The sequence below is a fragment of the Neoarius graeffei genome, chromosome 21, assembly GCF_027579695.1.
Source record: "Neoarius graeffei isolate fNeoGra1 chromosome 21, fNeoGra1.pri, whole genome shotgun sequence".
NCBI classification, from domain to species: domain Eukaryota; kingdom Metazoa; phylum Chordata; class Actinopteri; order Siluriformes; family Ariidae; genus Neoarius; species Neoarius graeffei.
Window position 1 is genome coordinate 5,288,908 of NC_083589.1, and position 19,786 is coordinate 5,308,693.

The 19,786-nt window shown below is 47.2% G+C and overlaps 1 protein-coding gene across 1 annotated transcript in view; it reads right to left on the reverse strand.

The window, feature by feature from the left end:
• Positions 1-1,147: 1,147 nt before the first annotated feature.
• kmt2e (lysine (K)-specific methyltransferase 2E) overlaps positions 1,148-19,786 on the reverse strand; it is a 139,574-nt gene continuing 120,935 nt past the window's right edge. The window contains 13 exon segments of the mRNA XM_060903807.1: positions 1,148-2,653; positions 2,655-3,242; positions 3,326-3,408; positions 3,489-3,571; positions 3,672-3,907; positions 4,000-4,392; positions 4,518-4,574; positions 4,762-4,970; positions 5,245-5,386; positions 6,308-6,610; positions 9,258-9,572; positions 9,667-9,840; positions 14,562-14,660. Coding sequence (XP_060759790.1) covers positions 2,318-2,653; positions 2,655-3,242; positions 3,326-3,408; positions 3,489-3,571; positions 3,672-3,907; positions 4,000-4,392; positions 4,518-4,574; positions 4,762-4,970; positions 5,245-5,386; positions 6,308-6,610; positions 9,258-9,572; positions 9,667-9,840; positions 14,562-14,660 — 3,018 coding nt within the window. The 3' untranslated portion in view covers positions 1,148-2,317.

Genomic DNA, 19,786 nt, shown 5'->3' on the forward strand with positions numbered 1-19,786 from the left:
TCAGCGCTCGCTTCCACGCCGAACGCTCCTGCTGCATGCTCCAGTCTGGTGGTGAGGTCCTGGAGTTCTTCTTCACTGCCTGTCATGAGGTCGATGTCATCGGCAAACCTCACGTTACTTACAGGCTGTCCGTTGATGGAAATAGACGGACGAAAGTTGTACAGTGTCTCGGTCGTGATAATACACTGGTGTGTATTCATGTTACAGTTGAATACACAGCAGTAATTCTTAAAATAGAGATTGACCAAAACATGACAAAATGGCTGCCACGATTTAGCGCCCTAACGAGTGCATGTAGTTCACAGGAAACGTATAACGTACAGACTTACACTCGACATCAGTTGAACTTTATTCTTTGCTAATGTGTTGACGAACCGACTTCCTGTTTTGCACTTTATCATAGAAGTGCGCACTCGTGACTGGAAAATGTTCTACGTTTTGAGACGAAGCCGATGAGAGAATTGAAATGCAGGGAAGGTTCCAGCTCTGCAGTAACCGAGTCGGAGTGTAGAGCTGCTCATTTACGACATCTGGTGGACGAACATCACCACATGCAGTGAGGATGTTTAACACGAAGAACTGACACTAACGTAAATCTGGTAATTATGTGATTTATTCAAGTGCGCATACAAACCTTTAATTTCTTGTTTACACAATCAGAATCCAGAATTCTGTGGGTCAGAAGGTTTTGATTCATTTTCTAGAAGGTAGTGCAGCTCACAGGTTGATATTAACGTGCATCAAGTGTGACTACATGCGTATAAAAAGTACAATAAATGATAAAAACGAATCACTGTGGTATAAGAGGAATAAAGCTCTAGAGATAAAAGGGAAGTGCTGCTACAGGAAGTTAATCAGCTTGGTGGTGTTAAAAGTAACCCAGTCACTGATTATTACACTGGAACAGCACCACACACAGCGTGTTCAATTCCTTACACATTAAACAAATCAGAAATATTTCACGATAAATCCATTTCACATGTTTCCAGTTGGACTGACTTCCCTCTTTCTCTCTCTTCTTCTTCTTCACAGCAGCATTAACTCCCACAGCACACCTTAACTATCCTAACACCATAAACTTACTGAGGTCTTCAAGGTGACGTCTGAGACATTCAAGCATGAGTTAAAAAACACACCGGATACTGGAGGTGGTATAAAACTGTCATTACAGTGATTTATTATTATGAACCATGAAAATATCCAACCAGTGTTGTGTCTGTGAGCATCTGCTCTTCATACACACACGCGCATCACTCACACGCACAAAAAAAAATAAAAATAAGAGCAAGAGAGAGAGAGAAAACAAACTGAATCATCTTGGGAGACAGAAATAAAAATAGTGCTACGGTCACAGACACATTCAGATTTTTATTTTTTTTCTTTCGTTTTCTTTTTTTATGCGAAGTATGCGCTCATATTTACAACCATATTCCAAAAAGAAAAAAAAAATGGGATGGGAGCGAATTGTACAAGTGTAGAAAAGAAAAAAAAATACGAAGCCGATATTTACACTGTCTCTGCAGAAAGAACGCTGGAGGAACAACCTATACAATTAAATTACAACTTTCTACAAATAACCGTGGAAATTCAAAAAAATAAACCGCTCAGGGAGAACAGAAGTAATTTCTCTCTCACACTCACACAGACAGTCATGATGAACACATTAACACACATGGACTAACACACACACACACACACACACACACGTACAAAGAAGTGCAGACTCCTGGAGCGGCGAAGCGGCCTAACACAAAGGTCTCTTCTCAATTTCTGCAGATATTTTTTTTTAAATCAGTTACATGAAGGATTAAAAAAAATAATTCTGTATTTTTTCCTCTATACAAAAAGCATTTTTTCTTCTGCTATAAATGAAGCACTAGATAAAACGAATAAATGACATGAGGATTTTAGAAAGGAAAATAAAGGGTCGACGTGGAATGTCCATCGTACAAGTGTGAAAAAGAAAATGGGGAAAACTAAAAACGTTAAAAGACGGCTAGTAAGACAGGACGACTGGAAGTGTGTGTCAGGGAAGAAAAAGGAGAAGAAGAAGAAGAGGAAGAAGGTAGGAGGGGTTTAGGTTGTGTAATGAGCACCACTGAGCCGCCATTTTGTTTTCATCTTGTAAAGTCTCTTCAGATCAGGTTACGGTCTGTGTAAGTGTACCCTTGTTGCATCGTCCTGTTTCCTGGGTGTAAAGGTGCATAAAAAATTATATACACTACGATCGAGTTGCCTATGTTACATTTTGTCCAATCGTCCGCCGCTTTTTCCTCATTACGAGTTCCTTTATTATGGGCGGGTGAAGTGGGCGGAGTCAGTGCCACCCCGTCCCCATGTATCCGGCGTTATGAAATGCTGCAGAGGAAGGGGGCGGGCCTCGGGTCTGCGCCACGTTAGGATTGGACGAGGACCCCTGAGAAGGCGGGTTGGGTTGCGGTGGGGGCGGAGGAGGGGGCGGTAACACAGTCTGCTGATATGACGATGGGGTTACTGCTGTTGGGTTGCTCGCTCCCGATTGGTGCAGGAGAGTAGTCTGAAAAGCACCAATGTTCTGAAATGATGGCGGAGGAGGCGGGGCTTGTTTGATAGACAGCAAATTGACGGTGGTGCCGCTGACCTGCGCCGACTGAGAGCTCTGCGTCTGAGGGGGGTGGCGGCGGTGGCGGGGGAGGGGCAGAGCTCAGGATCAGCTGATGCTGCTGGATTGGAGGAGGTTGCAGATGATTGACGTGGATGAGGGCGGGACCCGGTTGAGGATGAGGCGGAGGAGGAGGTGGAGGAGGTGGCGGGGCTGAGCTGCTCTGGAAGTGGAGGGTGTGGTGAGACTGCAGCAGAGTCTGCGAGCCCGGAGGAAAGGGTGTCGAAACGGCTGCTTTGAACTGCGTAGGGAAGTAGGGCGAGGAAGTAGGGGGTACCGGAGGGGGCGGAGGAGGAGGGGGCGGAGCGTTCTGAGAGCTGTACTGCGATTGGTTCGGGGGTGGGGCAGGTAAGAAGGTCCTCTGGCCGCGGTAGGGCGAACCCTGCGGCTGAGGCTGGGATTTAGGGGAGGGGATAGGGAGGGAAGGAGTGGCGTAGTGCCCTTGGGAGGGGTGCTTGCTGGGAGTCAGAGGGGCGGATTTGGACAGAGGTGGCTTGGACGAGGACGGCTGGACCGAGGGACGGGACTGAGGGTCGCTGTCCTCTTCTTTAGACGAGCGAAGGGAGGAGTGAGACACGCAGCTGGGGCCTGGAGACGGAGACTGAGAGAAAGAACAAAACAGCGTGATGAGAGCAGGAGAAACACCACTGTATATTTAGGAGTGTGTGTGTGTTTAACTCATACCGTGTGTGTTGAAGGACTCTTGCAGCTCTTGGGTGATGGACAGTCCCTTACTACAGCGTCACCTCCTTCTGTCTCTCCTCCATCTGTGAGAAAGTCAAACAGATGTTACAGGCATCACAAAGGCACAGGAGAGAGAGAGAGAGAGAGAGAGAGAGAGTCTGACCTGTGTCTTTGCGATGGTCACTGAGCAGCAGGGCTCTGTGGTATCCGCGCTCTCTGGCCTGTTCCACTGAGGTTGAAGACACCCTGAACACCAACACCAGACATAAACACTCAGAAATGTATAATATTACGTAAATGTAAACAGAATGAAGCCCCGAGGGACGCGACGGGTTGCGGAGCGTACCACTGTCCATCTCCCCCTTCTCTCTCCCCCTGTTGGGGGGTGTCCGGGTCCTCGCTAGACTGCGGGGTCCTGGAGCCCAGCGTTACCACAGGAACGACAGCGTCCGGCGCTGTTTCCACGGTGATAGGGAAGACGTCCACCGGGGGCACTGTTGAAAGTGGGGAGCTGCATTCGATCTTGGAGCCTCCACTGCGTCGGGCTTCACGCTGCCGCTTCCTGTATTCCAGCAGAGACACCTGGGAGAAAGCAGAGTGAGAGAGGCGTGTGATGTGAACATTCACATGGATCTGATCAGTGGGTTAGTGCGAAGTGGAGCTCAGAACCTCACCTTCTTCTTCTGTGGTGGATTCTGAACTGTTCCTGCTCCCTCGGTGGCGTCTCCGCTGAGCGATCGAGTGAAGCTCGCGCTCCCTCCCTCCTCGGCGCAGGGGTAATAGGACACGCCCTCGTTGAACGTCCCCATGTCCAGCGTGTGTGACGGCGTCAGGTCCCGCAGGTTGGAGTTAATAGGTGAGAATGAAAGGCCGCCTCGTTCGGGGCTCTTGATCCACGTGTGGTAGGATGCAGACGGCGCCTCTGTAGTGCCTTCTCCCTCTGTACCCTCGTCTAAAGGTGCCTCGTGGGGCTCTGGTAGCGAGGGGGCGGGGCTTTGAGACTCCTGAGGCGCAGTTTCAGGAAGCTTTCTAATAGGAGAGGCCAAGAGCGACGGCGCACGATCGACCTGAGCACAACAGGAGCATAAATCGAGAAAAAAAAAATTAAAAAGGTGCATCCGGTGCCTGATGCATAATGAAAAATGAAAAGAAATAAACGTGAGCGTGACTAGAGCAGTGAGAGTAAGCCGACCTCTTGTGTGCTGGATCTTCGGCTGGCCTCCGGTGAGCTGTCTGTCGGCGACTCGCTCTGTGGACACACACATCATTAACACTCCATGAATAATACACAGATTTAAGGACATGGACACAACGAATGACCCACCAACACAAACATTTAAAAGATTATAGAATGTTTAATCTCAGTGGGTAAAAAAAAGTTAACGTCGAGGATGTGATTAGTAGGTGCCTTGGTGTGTGTGTGTGTGTGTTTTTACCTCTTGTGGCGTGGTGTGTGCTGGGTTCTGGGAGGTGTGTGTGGGTGTAGAAGGTTCTGGAGGCGTGTTCAGGTGCTGAGGTGTTAGCGGGGTGTCGGAGGGTTCGGGTCGTGTCGGTGTAGCACACGGAGAGGCGTACGGCGTGGACGACTCCGACACACACGAGTCTAGCGGACACAAACGCCTTTTCTTCAGCGGCGTGGGCAACTCTGGACACGCACAAACAAAACAGAACACGCTTTAACATGGTCTAAAAGAAAGAAGAACTTTAGAGGAAATGCCTAGAAATAAATAATGAAAGAATAAAATAAAAACACATAAAATAAACTCAAGGCAACAGAGTAAGAAAAATAGAAACAGGGTTATCTTAAAAGCACACAAAAAGATGAAAGACAAAAAACCCTATATACAGAAAAGTAAAATAGAAATAAGAGAGAAAATACAGGGGTTACAGTGCCCCCTGGTGTTTGAGGTGTGTGTTACCTGGGCAGGTACCGTTAAGTGAGATGGGACTGTCAGTATCTCCGTTGATTGGCGGGGTCAGCGGTCCTTCAGCAGGCATCAGGAGGGTTCGCCCACCTGGGCTCAGACTTCCTTCCTCCTCCAAAGCCTGCTTCAGCCAACGCTACACACACACACACACAGTATAGGTTCAGGTTTAAACATACAAACAGTTTATAACACAACTCTAGGGCTGCGTACCGGTACTATACCGTGAAAATCGATTCGGTACAGGTCCAAAATACCAGATCATGAAGTACCGGTACTGTACCGATATAAATTTACACCAAGTATCTGCTTATTTTGTGACTGAAGATGCGTAAATCCTACCACAAAGACGAAAATTTAGCACTGGAAAAGACGTAAAATGCCGCGCTGAAACTTGAAATCAGAGCCATCTTTGATTTGAGATCCTCTCGCCACAGTCTCACGAGACATTGCGAGAGCTTGGCTGATCCAGCGTTCTGATTGGTCAAAAAGACTCAAAATCAGGTCAGCCATTTTTCCTTTGCCAGCATTGGCGGCCTTTGTTGCTTTGTGTAATTTTGCCGTGTAAGTTAAAGGCCGCGGACTGGCCGTAGTCTGTAGTACTCTAGTGTAGTCACTTCTCGCTGTGAGACAACTTATGACTTTTTGTCCCAAGTTAACTATAGGGTGACTGAGAAGTGAGGTAGGAAACCTAGTTATGTTCGGTTTTCTTTGAATAAAGATACTGACAAGTTGTCAACAGTTTATTAATGTTTCTGTCATTATTGAAGAAGTTCAGAAGAATTTGTCAAATTGTTCAGGTACAGGTCCGGACCTGTACCTAAACCTCTGTACCTGTACCTGTACCTGTACCTGATGTTACGTTTAGGTACGCAGCCCTACACAACTCCCTATAATAATTAGTACAAAAAGTTTTATTAATAATTGCACAATCACAGAAAATTGAGCCGAAGGTTCACCAGTTTCAGTGGAAATGTATTATACATTTTCCCACCTTGGCACTTGGACTCCAAATAATAACTAAAAGCCGTGACACAGCAACATATGACTAACGAACCTTTTTGCAGGAACCAGAGGTGGGTGGAGTATCTGAGAGTTCTCGTGAGCGGCGGCGAGCAGCAGGCACCGTAGGGGTGCTGGGGCTGCGATTGGCCAGGAACGGGGAAGAAAATCGGACGTAGTGCTTGGGCGTGCTGTAGACGTGTGGACTGCAGGCCATCCCGGGCAGAGAGTTGAGTTGCGTGGCTAAAACTTCGGGATCGGTGCTGATCCTCAGCGGCCGATCAGGAACGGGCTCGGGACTACGCATTAACACGCGCTGCTCCTGCTTCTCCACACTCAGCCACTCGTTCACTAAGTGCTGTGGGGGAGAGAGAGAGGGAGAGAGATGATTATGAGACGAAAGAGACTGCAAGAAGAGGTATGCAAGATTAGATAATTAATGCAGAAGCTGGCAGAGAAACTCATAACTACCCACAGAGTATCTACAGGTTCAAGGATGTTGATCTAAAAATGATGTCCCTGTTGATGTTTCACCAAATCATCTGAGATTGGATGGATGTCAATCTTGACCGACTAGATATATGGTCAACGATGACCACACTGACCAACAATGTCAATGCTGGTCCAAACATCATTCAGAGATTAAGTCAACAAACTTGACTTTGAAACAAAATCGTCAGAGCTAAAAACAACAATTCTGACCTAAAGGGTTTTCCAAATCTTGATGCTGACCCATACTTCGTCTTGGCATTGAGACAAAACTGGGACTGATCCAACCATCACCCTGAGATGTCCTCGTCCTTGCTGACCCGATTTCTAGACCAAAGATGTGGCAACAACCCAATGTTGACTCGGATGGATGCTCAGTGATCAAGTGCTGACCCAGACATTGCTGGAGATGGTCAACAAGACAGTTTGCGGTCCGAGTACAGTCCCTTTGATGAGGCAAACGATGCGGACATTAACCCAAATGTTGTCATGATATTGGGACGACTACATTGATGTCGACCCAAACTTCATCTGAAAACTGGGTAAATTATATTAACCTAAACTGTCCAGATCAGAACACTATGTTGATCCAATCATCATCCAGTGGTGTCACAATTAGGGGTGGATATTGCCAAGGACCTCACGATACGATACGCATCACGATACTTGAGTCATGATACGATACTGCGATATTCTACATAGTTCACTGAAAAACGTAAACGCATTATGCATCTTAAAATCCGAGTTGTATGTACATCAGATGATGGTGATAATTCATGGGACAAACTGAGTCAAAACAATGTAATTCTAATTATCCATGCCATTTTATTGTAACTATACAAGCGCAAGTTACAACATATTTGCAGGAACAACACACTGTCTGGAACACACTGAAAAGTGCAGTGGGCATCTTAGTCTCCCTGAGCACAATTATGAAACTAAGTGCAGTGTGGGTCAGTGTCCACACACTGAAACTGAACTGAAACCTCAGTGAATCACGTTTCTTCTGAACTTTGAGTAAATACTCAAAATAAAATGCAGTGTCTCACACACACTAAAATTGAAAATGCAAGATAAAGTGCAGCTTCTTGCCTTTGGCCTTAAATGACAAAATTAAGTTCACAGTTACAGTAAGTCACACATCACTGAAGTAGACGGGAGGACTTTGGCGCTGTCCAGTGTAGTTTGCTTCGGGTCGGGTTTCGGTGGCTCCGGCTGAGCTAATATGTCGGGGTGGTGTCGTGCTAAGTAAGTTCGCAAGTTTGTTGTGTTACCTGAATATCTAATTGGAGCGAAACAGGTTTTGCAAAGTGCGTACTCTTTGTCCAGCTCACTGTTTTTTTTTTCCTCCTTTCCTTTGGAATCCAAAGTGCCTCCAAACATCTGCCTTAAAGTTCGGCGGCGTCTCTAGGTTTACATTAACAGCCATGCTTGCTTGTTTTTTTTTCCTCACTGCAACCACCGGGAAAAAAAAGAGAAGACGAAGAGTGCCTTGCAGTGAGGTAGCGGCACAGCGACACCTTGCGGAGCGGAGGTGCGGAAGTTGTACTGGATTTACAACCCGTCTGAAACATGATTTATTATTTGAAAAAAATATCGATATTCAAATTTTGAGTATCGATATTGAATCGGAAGACAAAGTATCACGATATATCGCCGTATCGATAATTTTGCCCACCCCTAGTCACAATCACTACTACCTTCATCCAGAGACTGATGATGTTGACCAAACATGGTCTGGAGATCAGCACAATGTCATCGATGTTGACCCAAATACTGTTCAGAGATCAAGTCAAGAATGTCGGAGTTAAATGAAATGCTGTTAGAGATCTGAACAACAACGTTGATGTTGACCCCAGTGGATATCTGACCAAAACACAGACTCGGAAGAGTTCCGGAGATCTGGTCAACAGGGTTGGTGTTGACTGCACGGAGATCCATCATCCAGAGTTTGGGGATTCTCATGTTGTCTTTAGAGAAGGAAAATAATAATGTTAATTTTGAGACTGGAACAACAATGGCACCTGAAGCTCAGGTCAACAGTGAAGATGATGATGGGACAAATTATCCAAAGATTGAGCTGACAAAGTGTTGGCCCAATCTTCAAACAGAGGTATCTTTGACATTGTTGAGCCAATCCTTAGGTGAGAAGCCAATGACAACACTGACCCAAATATCAGTTGAAGATTGTGCCAACAATAATCCAACACTGTGACCAAACACTGTCCAGAGACCGTTATCTTATTGTAAACATTGACACGACCTTGGTCTGGAGATTGGGCCCATTGTGTCAGTGTCAATGATGGTGGTGGTGATGATGATGATGACGCCTGGACCTCAGGTTAACAGTAATGACATTTACCTTAACAGTGTCATATTTTTACATCTTTGCGCTAAAATAAATTAGTGCCGATTTCTATTGTTAATCAGTTTTTAATGAGCAGCTCCTTAAGATTGAAGTGCTTCAGACCGACAGGTGTAAATGTCAGTGGTGTAAAGAGAGGATTCAGGTTTACCTTTTTTGTTTTGGGATACTTGTGCCCAGGTGAGGTGTGAGGTGGGCTGGCAGTGGCGTCTGGGGGGTGAGTAGGTGGAGCTTCAGTCTCAGGCACTGCTCCCGTCTCCCCGTCCTGCGTTTCTGCCATTAGCTGCGTTTCGAGAGCGTCTCCGGGAGACGCCGGTGGAGGGTCGGAGCAGGCGCTGGCCGTCCGTGTTCGCCGTCTCTGCTGCCCGATGTGCGTTCGGTTCCGAGAGAAGCTCTTCCTCTGCTTGTTCCGACTGACCTTCGCTGCCTTCTGAGCGGCCTCCTCTTTCACCGTCTCCAACAATGGCTGAACATCAAAAACGCAAACACAGGCCAAGTCAGAATGATCGAAATTATGTTTTAAAACTCTACCCAAGAATAAATAACACCGTGTTGCCTACCGTAGCAGGTGACTCAACCTCCGGAGTAGCAGGAGGCTCCTCTTTAATTTCACTCCGAGTGCCAACCTCTCCCTTGGTGCCGATTCTTTCCAGCGCTTGCTCCCTCCGTTTCTCCCTCTTCTCCATGCGGGCAAAGGCCTGCAAGATGGCCTCCATCTTCCTCTCCTCACGTGTCTATACAAACATCAAGACAAAGCGAGAGCCGGAAAAGGACGCGTGAGAAACTGCTGGGAGTCGTGGAGGCAGGAGACCAGCAGCAAAGGAAGAGCAGAGAACACACAGCATCAGAGCTTTTTTTTTTTTTAGAAAATCATTTCGAGGGTCAACAAGCTGTAATGTTTCAACCTTACTCATAACAGAAAGCATGAGATCTTGCATGACTTCTGTTACCAAGTTCAGTTCCCACACGGAAATGCCAAGAACAGTTCAATACGCGTTTCTGATCCTGAACAAACAAACATCGACGGCGCATCAGTCTGTGACCCACCAGCAACTCGAAAAAGCTCAGCTGCAGTCCTTTAGCCAAATCTTCATCAACCTGAAAAACGGGCAAGTGTAAGGATCTGACTGAATTTGACAAGGGCCAAATAGTGATAGTGAGCATCTCCAAAATGGCCCATCTTGTGGGGTGTTCCCAGTATGCAGTGGTTAGTACTGAACAAAAGTGGTCCAAGGATCCAAAGGACAACCGGTGAACCGGCGACAGGGTTATGGGTGTCGAAGGCTCATTGATTCGCATGGGGTACGAAGGCTAGCCCATATGGCCCAATCCCACAGAAAAGCCACTGTAACACATATTGCTGAAAAAGACAATGCTGACACCTTTCTGTTTTAGCCAGCATGAACTTTTTCAGCAGTTTGAGTCTCCGACACCCATGACCCTGTTGCCGGTTCATCGGTTGCCCTTCCTTGGACCACTTTTGTTCGGTACTAACCACTGTGTACCAGGAACACCCCACAAAATGGGCCATTTTGGAGAAGCTCAGACCCTTGTCAAAGTCACTCAGATCCTTACACTCGCCCATTTTTCCTGCTTCCAACACACATCAACTTCAAGAACTGACTGTTCTCTTGCTGCCTGATATATCCCACTCCTCAACAGGTGCCGTTGTAATGAGATAATCATTATAATTCACTTCTTCACCGGTCAGTGTCATAATGCTATATCTGATCGGTGTAGAAACTCTATAGAAACCCACTAAAATTACAAAAACGCTTTCTACGATGTCTCATACCACTTCTTTTGACTAAACGGTTTTATAAAGAGAGCCGGCAGGTTGCTATGGGAAACAGGCTTAGTAATGAAGACTTGACAGCAGATCAGACTTAGCGATACAGGTTACAAACTGAGGGACATTTACCGTACGTATCCAGGAGAGTGCGATCGGCTTTGCTGAAAGGGGGCGTGGTTCGCAGCAGGAGATTAATATAGCTCTTAAAACGGAAAGAAATGCAAATGGACGCCCTCATGACTGAAACACCACAGTTGCTGAAACGGATTAAAAGTGATGTGCACTGCTGCTCATTCTCCCACTAGTACTGATTTGGGCTAACGTTCAGCTAGTCTGCTAGTGAGCTAGCGTCCCAACTTGCGAGTGCTAAAGTTTCTGCACAGGTCGTGCACATACGGTGCCATCCAAGTGATATAGACAAACAAAAGTGAAGTCGTGGAACATGGTGTACAGTGGGGCAAAAAAGTATTTAGTCAGTCACCAATTGTGCAAGTTCTCCCACTTAAAAAGATGAGAGAGGCCTGTAATTTTCATCATAGGTACACTTCAACTATGAGAGACAGAATGAGGAAAAAAAAAATCCAGAAAATCACATTGTCTGATTTTTAAATAATTTATTTGCAAATTATGGTGGAAAATAAGTATTTGGTCAATAACAAAAGTTCATCTCAATACTTTGTTATATACCCTTTGTTGGCAACGACAGAGGTCAAACGTTTTCTGTAAGTCTTCACAAGGTTTTCACACACTGTTGCTGGTATTTTGGCCCATTCCTCCATGCAGATCTCCTCTAGAGCAGTGATGTTTTGGGGCTGTCACTGGGCAACACGGACTTTCAACTCCCTCCAAAGATTTTCTATGGGGTTGAGATCTGGAGACTGGCTAGGCCACTCCAGGACCTTGAAATGCTTCTTACGAAGCCACTCCTTCGTTGCCTGGGCGGTGTGTTTGGGATCATTGTCATGCTGAAAGACCCAGCCACGTTTCATCTTCAATGCCTTTGCTGATGGAAGGAGGTTTTCACTCAAAATCTCACGATACATGGCCCCATTCATTCTTTCCTTCACACAGATCAGTCGTCCTGGTCCCTTTGCAGAAAAACAGCCCCAAAGCATGATGTTTCCACCCCCATGCTTCACAGTAGGTATGGTGTTCTTTGGATGCAACTTAGCATTCTTTCTCCTTCAAACACGACAAGTTGAGTCTTTACCAAAAAGTTCTATTTTGGTTTCATCTGACCATATGACATTCTCCCAATCCTCTTCTGGATCATCCAAATGCTCTCTAGCAAACTTCAGACGGGCCTGGACATGTACTGGCTTAAGCAGGGGGACACGTTTGGCACTGCAGGATTTGAGTCCCTGGTGGCGTAGTGTGTTACTGATGGCAGCCTTTGTTACTTTGGTCCCAGCTCTCTGCAGGTCATTCACTAGGTCCCCCCGTGTGGTTCTGGGATTTTTGCTCACCGTTCTTGTGATCATTTTGACCCCACGGGGTGAGATCTTGCGTGGAGCCCCAGATCGAGGGAGATTATTAGTGGTCTTGTATGTCTTCCATTTTCTAATAATTGCTCCCACAGCTCTTCACACCAAGCTGCTTACCTATTGCAGAATCAGTCTTCCCAGCCTGGTGCAGGTCTACAATTTTGTTTCTGGTGTCCTTTGACAGCTCTTTGGTCTTGGCCATAGTGGAGTTTGAAGTGTGACTGTTTGAGGTTGTGGACAGGTGTCTTTTATACTGATAACGAGTTCAAACAGGTGCCATTAATACAGGTAACGAGTGGAGGACAGAGGAGCCTCTTAAAGAAGAAGTTACAGGTCTGTGAGAGCCAGAAATCTTGCTTGTTTGTAGGTGACCAAATACTTATTTTACCGAGGAATTTACCAATTAATTCATTAAAAATCCTACAATGTGATTTCCTGGATTCTTTCCCCCCAATCTGTCTCTCATAGTTGAAGTGTACCTATGATGAAAATTACAGGCCTCTATCATCTTTTTAAGTGGGAGAACTTGCACAATTGGTGGCTGACTAAATACTTTTTTGCTCCACTGTATATACTGTTCTGGAGCAAAGCCTTAAAAATCCCGCTGCGCCCCTGATATCTACAGTAATGTTGAGTCAGACAGGAAACATCACTACAGACGATCGCAGTGATTCAGCCGAGGGAAATTAGAGAGAGAACGTGGGAAACAGGAGAACGTATTTAAAGCAGCAGCGGTACAGAGGGTTATTGTTTTCTCCGTCATTCGTAGCTGAGCAACACTACAGCATCCTGTCAGGATGACTCAGCAAGGCAATGTGACAGCTGGGACAGTTCTCCAGAGAGAGAGAGAGAGAGAGAGAGAGAGAGAGATCTGTGACCTCATGGTTTCAGGACAGTAGGCTTTCAGCAGTTTGAAAACACTGAACAACTGCTCAAGGGAGATGGACAGGAAGTTTTAATCCTGGACAGATTCAGTGCCTGAAATAACCAACAAATACTGAGATCTTTTACTGATGTGCGAGTTAAATCACCCTGGAGTCTGACGGTGTGTGAACTGTCTCGCGAGGAGGCTTGTGTGTCTCAGAGGAAGTCGGAGTACCTTTTGTTCTGCTCGCGGCTTTGTGATAACGGACACACGTGGAAAGGATTGTGTTTGAAGAAAGTGTCCAAGAGAATGCCTTTTCTATTTCTCCTGACATTTTGCATCGTATTTCACTCCTCATCTGAACCTTCCCACATGCTGCAGTGTTACAAATTGGAACCGAAACGGACTCCTGAGAACACCGTCCCATCCTTACTGTAAAGCATGGTGGTAGTAGCATCATGATCAGAGTTACCCTTGGCCTCTTGGTTGCTTCTCTGACTAACCCCCTCTTTACTTTACTCGTTCACTGGTCTCCTCTGGACAGAATCAAGGTGGTGCTATATTCCTTCCAGTTTTTTTTTAAACGATTGTGTTTAATATTGATTTAAAGTCGAGGAAGTTTTTGACCAACACGCTTCCAGAACTTCATCTCCGACTTGTTTTGATAGCTCTGCGATACAGTCATGGGGTTATTCCGGATTTACAGAGATCACGTGACACCTTAATTGCACACAGGTCGACTCCTTTTAAGTAATGACGTCACTTCTGATGGAAACTAATTTAGGGTGAAGACCGAGGCAAGGTGCAAGACACGAGCCCTAAAACTAATCCCCGACTGTCTGAAACCAAAACTCATCTTGAATAAATTATGGGAGAAACTTCAAGGTAAGTAGATACATTTATACACGGCTTAAGAAGGAACAAGTATGAGTTATGCACAAGGTGACATTTCCAAAAAAATTAGTGCAACTAACTCCCCCCCCCCCCCCCTTGGGGGAGGGGGGATGCGAAGTTGTTGGAAGAGAAGAGAAAGTGAACACTGATGGAAGGTGGAATGTAAAAGGGAAAAATCTGGACGATGACAGTTGATCAGGGCTAAGCAGGGGAAGAAGCGCCAGCGAGGCAGCAGGTGGCGGTAGAGACTCAGTTGCACACACATACCTCAACACACACACACACACAGGGCAAAAGGGATGCCTGCAAAAGAGGGAGGGGGAGGGCTTGCAGCAGAGTTTCCGTGGAAACCGTGAGCGAGCGAGGGAGCGAGTGCCGCGGCGACACCAGCGTCCGCCTTGGCGGCACGCACACACTTACCATCTTCCTCCTCCTCTCTGCCATGTGCTCCTCTGTCTCCATCTCTACGTCATTGCTAATGGAGGTTTTCTCTTCTAGATCCTCAATTAACTCAGGATCCTGTAAGAGGGGGAGAGGGGCCTTATTCATCCTCTGCCTTCATTCAGCACCGGGAGAGAGGGATGACAGAGGGAGAGAGAAAGAGAGGAGGAGGAACGATGGGGAGACGATGAAAGAACGAGACCGCGCTCGGACCGGGTCGGCGTTTAGGGTCGAGTGTCAGCCCTCTTTATTCTGTTTAGTATTTATTCATGTTCCTAAAGAAGGCACTATACGCCAATTTATTATTTTATTTATTCTTATCTTCTTTTGATGAATGTATTATTTTTTATCATCATCTTTTGTTTTTCCTGTTCACTTCTAAAGTATATTATTTTTTCCCCCCATTATAATATTCTTTGCGTTCTTTTTTCCTCTTTATCTGATGCATTTTTATATTTCTTTGTCTTCATTATTCATATTTTTTAAGACTTGAATCATGTAATGTGCAAGAATGCATTCTTTCACTCAGAATAATCAAGAACAATACTCCTATTTTTATACTTCTTATGCAAGTTTAAATTTTTGTGTGATTCTACCTTGTTTACTGGTATTAAGGTGCATTTTTTCACTCTCGTTTTACTGTACGTTAAAAGATCAAAATGATGTATTCATGGTAAAGCTCATTATTGAAACAACTTACTGTAATTAATGAAGTATAAATATGATTTTTAACTTTCTGCGTGTGTGTGTGTGTGTGTGTGTGTGTGTGTGTGTGTGTGTGTATCTTGACGTCGTTGCTGCTGCAGGTGACGTTCATTCGCAATCCAGATAACATTAAATTTACCAAAAACCTCTTTAACTGCTTTGTGAAAGATTTCTTAAAAATTCTCTCTGTTAAATGACAGGAAGGTGAAATGATTCCCACTGAAGGAGAGTCCAAACTAAAATAACACATCCAGAAAAATTACCCTGCAGAACAAAGACTCAAACTGTTTAGAGAAATGGGACACACTAAGAGTCTACAAGAAAACAAAAATATCATCAAAATAAGAGAGAGTAAACCAGGCTGCAGAACGGCACGATGGAGTAATCTGGGCTAAGAGAAGAGGAGGAAGGAGAAAGAAAAAAACCTACCACTATCCAAGAGAGGTTAACCCGGGCAAAAACTAACCACCACAGGGCAGTTAACCCGGGCCAAAAATGACCACCACAGAGAGGCTAACCCGGGCCAAAACTATCTACCACAGAGTGGTTAACCTGGACAAAAACTGACCACTACGGAGAGGTTAATCCAGGCCAAAACTGACCACCACAGAGAGGCTAACCCGGGCCAAAACTGACCACCACAGAGAGGCTAACCCGGGCCAAAACTGACCACCACAGAGAGGCTAACCCGGGCCAAAACTGACCACCACAGAGAGGTTAACCCGGGCCAAAACTGACCACCACAGAGAGGCTAACCTGGGCCAAAACTGACCACCACGGAGAGGCTAACCCGGGCCAAAACTATCTACCACAGAGAGGCTAACCCAGGCCAAAACTATCTACCACAGAGAGGCTAACCCAGGCCAAAACTGACCACCATGGAGAGGTTAACCCGGGCCAAAACTGACCACCACAGAGAGGCTAACCCGGGCCAAAACTATCTACCACAGAGAGGCTAACCCGGGCCAAAACTATCTACCACAGAGAGGCTAACCCAGGCCAAAACTATCTACCACAGAGAGGCTAACCCGGGCCAAAACTATCTACCACAGAGAGGCTAACCCGGGCCAAAACTGACCACCACAGAGAGGCTAACCCGGGCCAAAACTGACCACCACAGAGAGGCTAACCCGGGCCAAAACTGACCACCACAGAGAGGTTAACCCGGGCCAAAACTGACCACCACAGAGAGGCTAACCTGGGCCAAAACTGACCACCACGGAGAGGCTAACCCGGGCCAAAACTATCTACCACAGAGAGGCTAACCCAGGCCAAAACTATCTACCACAGAGAGGCTAACCCAGGCCAAAACTGACCACCATGGAGAGGTTAACCCGGGCCAAAACTGACCACCACGGAGAGGCTAACCCGGGCCAAAACTATCTACCACAGAGAGGCTAACCCGGGCCAAAACTATCTACCACAGAGAGGCTAACCCAGGCCAAAACTATCTACCACAGAGAGGCTAATCCAGGCCAAAACTGACCAACACGGAGAGGTTAACCGGGCCAAAACTGACCACCACAGAGAGGCTAACCTGGGCCAAAACTATCTACCACAGAGAGGCTAACCCAGGCCAAAACTGACCACCACAGAGAGGCTAACCCGGGCCAAAGCTAACCACCACCACAGAGGGGTTAACCCGGGACAAATGACCACCACAGAGTGGTTAACCCGGGCCAAAACTGACCACCACAGAGTGGCTAACCTGGGCCAAAACTGACCACCACAGAGGGGTTAACGCGGGACAAATGACCAGCAAAGAGTGGTTAACCTGGGCCAAAACTGACCAACATGGAGAGGTTAACCCAGGCCAAAACTGACCAACACGGAGAGGTTAACCGGGCCAAAACTGACCACCACAGAGAGGCTAACCCGGGCCAAAACTATCTACCACAGAGAGGCTAACCCAGGCCAAAACTGACCACCACAGAGAGGCTAACCCGGGCCAAAGCTAACCACCACCACAGAGGGGTTAACCCGGGACAAATGACCACCACAGAGTGGTTAACCCGGGCCAAAACTGACCACCACAGAGTGGCTAACCTGGGCCAAAACTGACCACCACAGAGGGGTTAACGCGGGACAAATGACCACCAAAGAGTGGTTAACCTGGGCCAAAACTGACCAACACGGAGAGGTTAACCCAGGCCAAAACTGACCAACACGGAGAGGTTAACCCAGGCCAAAACTGACCAACACGGAGAGGTTAACCCGGGCCAAAACTGACCACCACAGAGAGGCTAACCCAGGCCTAAACTGACCACCACGGAGAGGTTAGCCCGGGCCAAAACTGACCACCACAGAGAGGCTAACCCGGGCCAAAACTATCTACCACAGAGAGGCTAACCCAGGCCAAAACTGACCACCACAGAGAGGCTAACCCGGGCCAAAGCTAACCACCACCACAGAGGGGTTAACCCGGGACAAATGACCACCACAGAGTGGTTAACCCGGGCCAAAACTGACCACCACAGGGTGGCTAATCTGGGCCAAAACTGACCACCACAGAGTGGTTAACCTGGGCCAAAACTGACCACCACAGAGGGGTTAACGCGGGACAAATGACCACCACAGAGGGGTTAACGTGGGCCAAAACTGATCACCACAGAGAGGTTAACCCAGGCCAAAACTGATCACCACAGAAAGGTTAACCCAGGCCAAAACTGACCAACACGGAGAGGTTAACCCAGGCCAAAACTGACCAACACGGAAAGGTTAACCCGGGCCAAAACTGACCACCACGGAGAGGCTAACCCAGGCCAAAACTGACCAACACGGAGAGGTTAACCCGGGCCAAAACTGACCACCACGGAGAGGCTAACCCAGGCCAAAACTGACCACCACAGAGAGGTTAGCCCGGGCCAAAACTGACCACCATGGAGAGGTTAACCCAGGCCAAAACTGTCCAACACGGAGAGGTTAACCCAGGCCAAAACTGACCAACACGGAGAGGTTAACCCGGGCCAAAACTGACCACCACAGAGAGGCTAACCCGGGCCAAAACTGACCACCACAGAGAGGTTAACCCGGGCCAAAACTGACCACCACGGAGAGGCTAACCCAGGCCAAAACTGACCAACACGGAGAGGTTAACCCGGGCCAAAACTGACCAACACGGAGAGGCTAACCCAGGCCAAAACTGACCACCACAGAGAGGTTAGCCCGGGCCAAAACTGACCACCATGGAGAGGTTAACCCAGGCCAAAACTGTCCAACACGGAGAGGTTAACCCAGGCCAAAACTGACCAACACAGAGAGGTTAACCCGGGCCAAAACTGACCACCACAGAGAGGTTGGCCCGGGCCAAAACTGACCACCATGGAGAGGCTAACCCAGGCCAAAACTGACCACCACAGAGAGGCTAACCCAGGCCAAAACTGACCACCACAGAGAGGCTAACCCAGGCCAAAACTGACCACCACAGAGAGGCTAACCCAGGCCAAAACTGACCACCACAGAGAGGCTAACCCAGGCCAAAACTGACCACCACAGAGAGGCTAACCCAGGCCAAAACTGACCACCACGGAGAAGCTAACCCAGGCCAAAACTTACCACCATGGAGAGGTTAACCCGGGCCAAAACTGACCACCACAGAGAGGCTAACCCGGGCCAAAACTATCTACCACAGAGAGGCTAACCCGGGCCAAAACTATCTACCACAGAGTGGTTAACCTGGACAAAACCTGACCACCACAGAGAGGCTAACCCGGGCCAAAACTATCTACCACAGAGCGGTTAACCTGGACAAAAACTGACCACCACGGAGCGGTTAACCCGGGCCAAAACAGACCGCCACAGAGAGGCTAACCCGGGCCAAAGCTAACCACCACCACAGAGGGGTTAACCCGGGACAAATGACCACCACAGAGTGGTTAACCCAGGCCAAAACTGACCACCACAGAGTGGTTAACCTGGGCCAAAACTGACCACCAGAGAGAGGCTAAGCCGGGCTAAAACTTACTACCACAGGGAGGTTAACCCAGGCTAATACGAACTACCACAGAGAGGCTAGCCCGGGCCAAAACTAACCCCCACAGAGGTTAACCCAGGCTAAAACTAGCTACCATAGAGAGGTTAACCCATGCCAAAACTAATCCCCACAGAGAGGTTAACCCAGGCTAAATGACCACGACTGAGAGGTTAACCCGGGCTAAATGACCACCACACAGAGAGAAAGCCAGGATCCATAACAGCTCAAGAGGGTAAAACAGACTTTATATATATATATATATATATATATATATATATATATATATATATATATATATAAATAAAAACCCTATCCGAGAGTGTAAACCAGGTGAAATAAACACCACTGTGCCCTTAAATAAGCATCTACACGTCCTGTGTACATTAACACAAAGTGTAACCTGAGTGTGTAAATATCACAAAGCAGGTAAGATAGATTAACACGGTCACTCATGCAGAGATGTAATGTACCAGAGAGGAAGGAGGGATGAAGAGGAAAGAGGGATGAGGAGGACAGAGAACAAAAT